Genomic DNA, 9,323 nt, shown 5'->3' with positions numbered 1-9,323 from the left:
ACAATACTCATTTTCCAGAATGATACTATATGATTGCTAATATATACAAACTGTTACAGTAAGCCAGTCAGTATGCTTTATTCTCACAGCGATACTTTGAAATAAAGGTGCACATGAGGTATGGCAAAAGTCATCACTCTACAAGATAAAAAGTACAAAGATCTCCGAGCTTACATGAATTAATACAGAAGCTAGTAATTTTTATTTATAATCTTATGTGCTTAATACAGTGTTGCTTGTTTTTCCAAACAGGTCTTTCCAGTCCTTTCTATGTGCTGGGATTCATGTGTGCCAACACATCTACTACACTATTCCTGTTGAAGAAAGTGTTATCAAATGACCAAACTCAAAGTTCTAAACTTAATGTTGAGGTTCGCATTCCTTGCTTGGGTAGCAAGCAACCATATGAGCACTGGAATCTAGTCAAAAGGGAGATGTGCTGATGGTGTCAAGTATATTATGGTTTTGTCACCTAGTAGGAAGAAACAAACCTAAGATGTCTCAATTTTTATGCCAATTGTGAGGTGACACATGTTGGCTACATTAGTTTAATAAATTACAGTTTTACATTTTAAATGTGTCTACAAGAAAATGTAAAACTACATACTTGATTTGCAACTCATTACATTTCATTCTTAATATTTGCCATTTCTGTATTCATAGAATATGTACATGCCATATTTGTGTACAGAGCAGTCTGAGGGAATCCCCTTTCTGCCCCACTAGGCCTAGAGCCTCCTGGCAACTACCTTAGCTTTCAGCCTCCCTAGGAACGCCCGTTACAGACGTGTGTCACCGACTCTGGCTTTTTACTGACTTGGTTGCTAGCTATTGGACTCTGCTGGGCAGGGTGTCTCCTCTTTACTACTTGCTGCACCATCTCTCTGGCCCTCAGATTGTACTGCACCTAGACAATGCTGGTCTACAATACTTTCAGGACAGTTTAGTCAAGCCAACTAAGTTTTACTCAGAGCCCTGTTGTATTCTAATGGGAATCTGCTTCTCACATTTCCAGTCTAAGATCAAAGTCCTGGCAGGCTATGCCAGGAGAGGGCCCAGTCTCTTCTTTTAAAGCTCCATACCTTGATACTGAATCTCCATGAAGGCTGTATTCAGAAATTGAGGTTGTTTTTCATTTTTATGCAAGGTGATCAAGAAAGGGTAAGTTTGCTGTGACCATAACTATTTTGAAATGGCTTGTAATTTGAGTAGTTCAGACTGGTTCTCTCCTGCCTCACAAAAAGGCAGGTTCCCTTGCTCACACTATTTTGAAATGGCTTGTAATTTGAGTAGTTCAGACTGGCTCTCTCCTGCCTCACAAAAAGGCAGGTTCCCTTGCTCGCGCATGCGCGCTCTCTCTCAATCTCTGCATGCACGTGCTTTCTCTTCCAGACCCCTGTGTCTCCCTCTGCATGGTGACTTCATTGGCTCCCTCCTGTGTAGTAGAACTATCGGGCACTCATGATTCACCTCTTTATGGGCAGGATTTTTCGGAAAACAGGGGTTTTTCTTCCTGCTCTATTAGACCCATTGTAGTTTTCTGTATGAACATATGAAAAAGCCCCCAATTCCTGAAAATACATAAGCATGTATCACCATGGCCCACTTTGCTGCTTTAGAAAGTGTTAGCACAATGCTAAAGTTACATATGTGAATGGTGTCGTTCACCTGCTCCATGGTTTATTTGCAGCACGCCGTCTCAGGATTCTTGTGATTATAAATCACTGTGCCATGCTGTTCTCTCTGGAGCTAGCTGTCTCTAATAGAATAGTACCTAGCAGCTTCCCGCTTCCTCTCATACCTTAGGGATCTGCGTGTCCTCTGAGGGCTGCTGCTCTTGCTATGCCTTCCCTACTCCCAGAAGTCCAATTATAAGCTGCTTTCTACTAATAACTGTTCGCTACCATGCCAGTTCAAGTAACTGGTCTAACTTGAGAAAAGTAGACCTTTCTCCTGGACCCTGCACTGAGTGCTGGTGGTCAGTGAGCTTTTTCCTCATCACAGCTGGCCCAGATCAACTTTTGATCACAACAGAGGAAGCAAAAGGGAGAATTAGAGGTCGGCAAGATAGTAAATGTGTCACCAAGCCTTTGTACTTCCTTGGAACTCACTTGTCCTGACCTTTGTGTCCACACGCATATACACAGGAATGGAAAAAGAGCCCCTGGGGCCATGAGACATTTCAGAGGTGACAATTTCAGCAAAGCTGGCAACTTGCCTTGGTTACTTAGCATGCACTGCGAGTTTGACATATTACTCCAGACTTACAAACTGAAAAAAAACAAACTTTTGAAGATTATCTAAAATAGTAATGAAGTATGATTTCTGCTTAGTTTATGCATATGAACGCTTTGCTTGCGTGCCTATGTATACCACGTGTGTCTGGCCCAGGGTAGTAAGAGGGTGTTAGATTCCCTAGAACTAGTCAAGGTTGAGAAATACCATGTGCACACTAGGAATTGAACCTGGGTCCCCCTTAACTTGAGCCTTCTCTCCAGCCCCTCAGCTCAAGCGTCTAAGCACTGCCCTATGTGTGGAAGAGGTTCATGCCTATAATCCCGGTCCCAGGACAGTTATGACTAGTGAAACCTTGTCTTGGAAAAAAAGAAAATTAAAGGTCATGCACTGGAGAGATGGCTCAGTGGTTTAAGACCATTGACTGCTTTCCCAGAGGTCCTCAGTTCAATTCCCAGCAACCACATGGTGGCTCACAACCATCTGTAACGGGATCCAATGCCCTCTTCTGGTGTATGAAGAAATCTGCAGAGTGCTCAAATAAAATTTGTACATACATCTTAAACCCCAGCACTTGAGTAGCAGGGTCAAGAGTTCCAAGTTAGCTCTAGCCACTTCTTTGCTGAAAATTTAGTGTCAGGCATGTTCAACCTAAGACTAGTAGACTTCATGTACTCCATATGCTATGAAGGATACCCAATGTTTGTTGGTGTCACAATTCCAGACATGAAGTTATACACCAGACATGCTGAGTATTGGATAATAGATCTGTACCTTACCCTCAATTTAGCAGTCTTGACTTATTGCCTAGCTTTGTGGCTGTAATTTTCCTCAACCCCATTACATACTAGAACCCCCCCCCCAATTCTCCCACAGGCATTAGCTTAACAAAGAGAAGCTTACTTTAAAAAAAAATGGTTTTAGAGCTTTATTGTAGAAAGGCAGGAAGAGAGAAGGTAGAAAGAGGAAGAGAAGCCGGCCATGGGCACATGAGAGAAGGCAGAAGAGAGAATAAGGGCTAGAAAGAAAGGTGAGGGCTTAAAAAGAGCTCACCTCTTTTCTTTTGTTTCCCCCCAGTTTCTCTGTGTAGCCCTGGCTGTCCTGGAACTCACTTTGTAGATCAGACTGGCCTTGAACTCAGAGATCAGCCTGCCTCTGCCTCCCGAGTGCTGGGATTAAAGGCGTGCACCACTACGCCCAGCTGAGCCCACCTCTTTTTAAGGATTTTTTGGTAGGTCTGGCTGTCTTGCAACTAACTCTGTAAACCAGGCTGGCCTCAAACTTAAGATTTTGAGTTTGCCTCTGCCTGCCAAGCACTGGGATTAAAGGCCTAAACTGCAGCCGCCGCAAGCTTTTCTTCAAGCCCCACTCATCTTGCAGAGTTGTATTAACCTTTTCCATCTCTAGAGTTGGAAGTCCAGACACCCAGAGTTCAATTCCCACTTGCCTCAATGTCTGATTTAACCCTTGATAGAAATTACATAGTCAACCAATTAGTAAGGATAGCACAAACCAATCTTAAGTCTACACAGACTGTGAGTTTTGGTAAGATGAACTGTCCAAAGCAATTTGATACCCCTGAACTTGGCACCTTTCAAGGATAGCCTCAAACACGGACAAAGCCCACTCAACATTTATACTACCAGTTTACATACCAGCAGCATTAGCTCTGATCTCCAACTCACAGATCCACCTGCCACCAGGTGCTGGGAATAAAGGCTTATCCTGTTCAGTAACTACAGGATAAATAAGAGCTCAACTGTTCAGGCATCCATGAGGTTCGCCTAAGTCCCTTACAGACTGTAAGCATTTTCAGTCACTGCAGGCATGGTAGAGGTCAATGTAACCACACTAGTAACTGTCCCCATCTCTAGCAAGCCTGCTCATTCAGCTCATCACTCATCCACTTCCATGCCCAGGACCCCAGACAGGCTCAGAATATCTTTCCCACGAGAATTCATTCAGCCCCTACCAACTACAGACTCATAGAAACCAACCTTATATACGAAGGACCAGTTCTCAACATGCTACTAAAAGCATAGGATTTCCAAAGCAATCATATAACTGAACGGTGAACCGGCATTAAAATTCCTTAGACACCACAGAATTTTTGAAACCAGAACATTTATTTTATGATTGATGGAAATCCTCACGATGAACTGGATGCTGCGACAGCTGCCCTCTTGGGTTTGGGTGTTGTTCCCTCACGGAATCCATGTCTGTCCCATGTTAAAGATAAGAAAAGTTAATGCAGCAAAAATCAAAACATTGCGTCCAAATTGATCAAACGGACTGTAATGAGCTTATCTCAGTTAAATGCTGAAATCATTATAGCATTCATATGTTCAGACATTTATTTTTTAGGACATCATTGATAAGCTATTAGTTTACCCCAATCAAGATACCCACAATATATTATAGTTAACTGTCTCAACAATTTTGGGCTCATTTTCCCTACTTCTACAGGAATTAAATTACTTATGAAGCTATTCCTTATGCTATAAAGGACAGGTTCTGTATTCTTCCTTCAGTAACAGGAAACACTGATCAAGCTTAGCAGGACCTTGAAGCCGCTCAACTATCACTCACTTCTACTTAGCATTACTTAGGAAGATGAGTGATTCTAAGCACGTAAAGACTAACCACTCTTAAAACACGCCACTAGCCCATCAAACACCAGCAAGCCACTACTCAGCAGGCCCACAAAACTGGATTGAGCGTAAAGACAAAGACAACATCAACTGTCAAGTCTAAGAGGGGGGGGCTGGGAATTTTTAAAGACCGTCAAAGCCCAGCCTCCAGTAAAAAGATCCCCACCTACGTTGTTATGACTGATGGCTGGCGCCCAGAACAGCTTAGCAGACTTGAGCAGAATTGGAGTTAGTGGAAGCTGAGCCAGGTAAGCTGCCCCCCATCCCATTCATACAGTCCTGACAAATGTGGGTGTCTCAGACCCAAACCAAACCCCAGTATCATTCCTCTCATTCAGCTAAGAGTGGAAAGGTACAAGTATACAGGAGAACTTTCATCCCAACCCGGAGGACCAATGACATTCAGCCAAAACCGCACCTGAATCTGCGGTAGACAATCTTTAGGTGCCTCATCCGACCAGTCCCGGTAGTGTTTCGTCTCTTAGCCTTGGCACTCCAGTTATCTTAAAAAAAAAAAACAAAAAAAAACCCAGTAAAATAAAAGGATTCCGAATGGTTTCCCCCAGCACCCACCGTCAGCCCATATTCTCAGTAGTGCCATTACTGTTTTAACCACTCAGCCAACAAGCATTTGCGTACCAAATGTGTTTTGCATCACATCGCCACCTCGGGCCAACAAGTCTGAAGATGGCACTACTTACACTTCCTCTTGCGCTTGGCAGGGTAGCCACATTTGCCACAGGTCGACTTTTGAAGGTGGTAGGCCTTGGAGCCGCAGCGGCGGCACAGCGTGTGCGTCTTGTTGCGACGCTTACCGAAGGATGACGTTCCCTTCGTCTGCACATTAAAAATAATAAGAGAAAAAAAACCAGACCCACATATAAGCAACTCTGAGATCTGACTTCTCTACGTACTCTGGCATCTCGGCAAATGACTACGGATGAGAGGTGACAAGACCTACACGGGACAAGAGCGGGTAAAGGCTTAAGTCTCGGCACACAGGGAAGGGTGGGAAGCACCACGGGTTATCCACACGATCTAATGTCCTACTCTGCGAGGACCTAAGCGCTCCGAGCCTCCTTGGCTTTCAGCGTTAAAGACGCCACATTCTGCCCGTCTGTCCCCGGTACTGCCTACCAAGCAGCCAGTTTCTCGGCGGCTTGGGACACATGTCCCCAAGCCTGTCCTGATCACCCACCCGGAGCTGCAGTGCGTTCGTCTCCCCCAAAGCCCGGAGACACCCACAGCGACGCTAGGACGGTGGGCCGGGCTCTGCACACAGCAGCCATCCTTCCACTCCCCGCGGGTTCCAGCACGCCGTCTGCCTGCCCATCAGCTCCCGTCACTCGCAACCTTGTCACCCACGCGCCGAGCAACACGCGGGACAGCCCGGGGAAGAAGGATGGAGAGAGATTTACAGAGCCCAGACACCACACTCACCATCTTGCTTCTACCGGCGAGGCCAAAGAGACCGGAAGAGAAGGCAACCCGGCCACTTCCTGGGGCTAAGCTTCCGCCTGGGAAACTACTTCCGGTGGGTCGCGATGCAGCCCTATCAGGTCTCGGGTGCGGCGGTGTCAGGGAGCCGATTGGGCTGCCACACCGGTCGGGGGCGTGGCTGGCGCTGTGGCTCCGCCTTCCCGAGCGGCCGAGCCTCCTGGGTGGGGCGGGTTTCTGGCGGTGTCGGGGTCGCTGCGGTGTTGGCAGTCAGGCCGGATTCCGGTCCCGGGGCTCGAGGGGGAGTCGGACGCCCAGTGCATGGCGGCGCCCCTGGCGGTTTGTGCAGTGCTGGGACTGGGATCCCGATCCGGGAAAGCCAGCCTTCCCAGGTTCGTTTTGATGTGGCCGCTCGCTTGCCTTTACAGAGAGTTGGTGAGAGGACGGAGTCCCGAAGTGGCCCGGCGAGGGTAGGAGCTTAGTTAGTTAGCTTAGGACTCGGGCCGACACGATTTCCCGCGGCAGTCATTCAGAGGCCAGTTGTTTGATCCCACTCAAGGAATCACACGCGGAACTTGTTAAATAACAGCGTCCAGCCAGCGCGCCGCCATCAGGAAATCTGATCCTTTAGGCTTGAGTACAGCTTGCAAGTCTGTACTGTACGAAACAGTTTTCTAGATCATTTTGAAATTAGTAACCCTGGACTTCCTTGATTAACGCTGATGCATCTGTCTGAACGCAATCCCAGTAGGAAACATGAAGAATATAGTACGAACATTGATGAATAGGGGAACAAGTATCAGTCATATCGTCTACATACTTTCTAAAACAAACGTGAGAATCGCTAGTCTATCACATCCAAAAATCTTAGATAGTTGACAGCAGAACAGAGCAAACACCAGGGAAGCTTTTTGTTTTGTTTTGTTTTTTTGTTAGCAAATCGTACCAGTTTCTTCTAGGGGAGGGAAGTAGAAAGAAAAATGTATAATCCTTTCCACTCAGAAGTAGTAAACTGAAATCGGAGGAGGGAGGCGATAGGGCACACCCGAGAGAAAGCAAACAAGCATTCAAATGGTTGAACTGGGCTATAAATAATCTCAGGAGACTGACAAGTTGCTATAAATTTAGTGGCATGAAGCAACACAGATTTAGTCAATGGGTGCAAACTTTCGGTTATGGGAAATAAATTCTAAGAGGTTCTCTTGTGTTACTGTACCTACAGGATAACAAAATTGTGTTGCACACTTAATCTTGTAAGAGGGTGAATCTCGCTGGAATCTCACAGGGCAGTGGTGGCACATGCCTTTAATCCCAGCACTTAGAAGGCAGAGTCAGGCTGATTTTCTGAGTTCAAGGCCAGACAGGGTTTCTCTATATAATCTTGGCTGTTCTGGAACTCACTCTGTAGACCAGGCTGGCCTTGAACTCAGAAATCTGCCTGCCTCTGCCTCCCAAGTGCTGGGATTAAAGGCGTGCACCACCACTGCCCTGGCCTCATTAACAGTTCTGCTGAAAAGCACAAGTGGGGCTTAGTTTGACTAAAATTGAAATGTAGTGCTGAGGTGTAGTTCTGCCCAGTCTCTGTTTAATTGCTGTCTTCCCCCTCGCAGGCCAGTAATAGCCTATCTCAGGTTGTATTAGTTTCCTGGGTCCTCCTACTTCTACTACATGCACCCCACCTAGATAATTTCTCCATCTCCAGGTTAACCAATCTGAAGCCTTAGTGCTATCTGCCACCTCATGATTTATCACATCACCGGACACTCACATGTTTGGAGTACTAAACAGCTCTTCTGGGGTAGGGCCATGGAGTTGTCCTGTCTACAGTGTTGACAATGAAAAATGACTTTAGTGAAGAAAGGGTAAGCTGGGCGTTACCCACCAAGGAGCCCACCGTGAGAGGCAGTGACTTTATCCAAAGACGTGCTTACAGCCGCAGACACCAGACAGTGAAATAATTTTTTCTCTCTAAGTGGCGCTCGGCCTTTAATCCCAGCACTCGGGAGGCAGAGGCAGGCGGGTTTCTGAGTTCGAGACCAGCCTGGTCTACAGAGTGAGTTCCAGGACAGCCAGGGCTACACAGAGAAACCCTGTCTCGAACCCCCCCCCCCCCCAAAAAAAAAAGTGAGGTTGTTCTTTGTGGTGTGCAGAAAACCCACACATCGGTTTTTGTCCTGAAATTTATGCTCCAGAGGCTTCTAGGAAGCCCTTCAAGTTTCCAGGCTTCTACCCAACTGCTAGGTTTAGGTAGGTCCTCAGCGGTGGGAACTGGTCAGCAGCTGCGGAGGGTGGGGTGGGGGTGGGGGGGTGGGGGTGGAAGCAGGTCCGCAGTGGCGGGAACAGGTCCACAGCGGCGGGACATTATTTTTCCTTTTTGTTCTCCTTTACATTTTCTTTTTAAAAGATTTATTTATTTATTATATGTAAGTACACTGTAGCTGTCTTCAGACACTCCAGAAGAGGGCATCAGATCTTGTTACGGGTGGTTGTGAACCACCATGTGGTTGCTGGGATTCGAACTCCGGACCTTCGGAAGAGCAGTTGGGTGCTCTTACCCACTGAGCCATCTCACCAGCCCTCCTTTACATTTTTAAGCCAGGGCATGTGTTGCCAAGGCTGACCTCAAACTCTTGAGGCCCAGTGACCCTCCTGCCCCAGCCTCCCAGGTGCTGGCAGGTAGTGTTATGCTACCGCACAGAGTTTGGCAGCTTCTGAAACCGGGTGGGCCATTTTTGTTTTGTTTCGGTTTTTTTTCTTTTTTTTTTAGAGACAAAGTCTCTATCCTTGGCTGGCCTGGAACTAGCTATGAAGACTGGGCTAGTGGAGAGCTCACAGAGGTCTGTCTGCCTCGGCTTCTGGAGCCATGGGATGGAAGGAGTGTGCCACCATACCCAACTTCAGATTAAGACTTTAAGTCAATTATATATCTTATTCTTCCCTCCCTTTGATCCCCTCTCCTCCCCTCCCCTCCCCCTCTCCCTCCCTCCCCTTCTCTTCCCC

At 46.7% G+C, this 9,323-nt stretch overlaps 2 protein-coding genes and 1 non-coding gene across 3 annotated transcripts in view; 1 reads left to right on the top strand and 2 right to left on the bottom strand.

Annotated features, from left to right (window-relative positions):
• Nucleotides 1-4,342: 4,342 nt before the first annotated feature.
• Nucleotides 4,343-6,406, bottom strand: Rpl37 (ribosomal protein L37). The gene is made up of 4 exons (XM_021208624.2): nt 6,327-6,406; nt 5,588-5,723; nt 5,305-5,389; nt 4,343-4,454 (listed from the first exon to the last, which is right to left on the bottom strand). The coding sequence occupies exons 1-4, from the start codon at nt 6,327-6,329 to the stop codon at nt 4,385-4,387; spliced, it is 294 nt and encodes a 97-aa protein (XP_021064283.1). The 5' UTR covers nt 6,330-6,406; the 3' UTR covers nt 4,343-4,384.
• On the bottom strand, nt 4,536-4,616 carry LOC115065019. The gene has a single exon (XR_003844825.1). It is a non-coding gene; the product is annotated as a small nucleolar RNA SNORD72 (small nucleolar RNA).
• Nucleotides 6,407-6,584: 178 nt separating the features above from the next.
• The window catches only part of Card6 (caspase recruitment domain family member 6), a 20,364-nt gene continuing 17,625 nt past the window's right edge, over nt 6,585-9,323 (top strand). Inside the window, exon 1 of the mRNA XM_029543865.1 lies at nt 6,585-6,715. The gene's annotated coding sequence lies outside the window, so the exon portion shown is untranslated. The remainder of the gene's footprint in view (nt 6,716-9,323) is intronic.

Source organism: Mus pahari, chromosome 11 (genome assembly GCF_900095145.1).
Source record: "Mus pahari chromosome 11, PAHARI_EIJ_v1.1, whole genome shotgun sequence".
Lineage (NCBI taxonomy): Eukaryota > Metazoa > Chordata > Mammalia > Rodentia > Muridae > Mus > Mus pahari.
Note: the sequence above shows the minus strand (reverse complement) of the source record. Positions and strands in the feature narration are given on the sequence as shown.

Coding starts and splice junctions, on each gene's coding strand:
- Rpl37 (XM_021208624.2), bottom strand. Junction 5,390..5,587: donor TGCCAAGCGCAAGAGGAAGT/GTAAGTAGTGCC, acceptor TTTTTTTTTAAG/ATAACTGGAGTGCCAAGGCT. Junction 4,455..5,304: donor ATTGTCTACCGCAGATTCAG/GTGCGGTTTTGG, acceptor AACATGGGACAG/ACATGGATTCCGTGAGGGAA.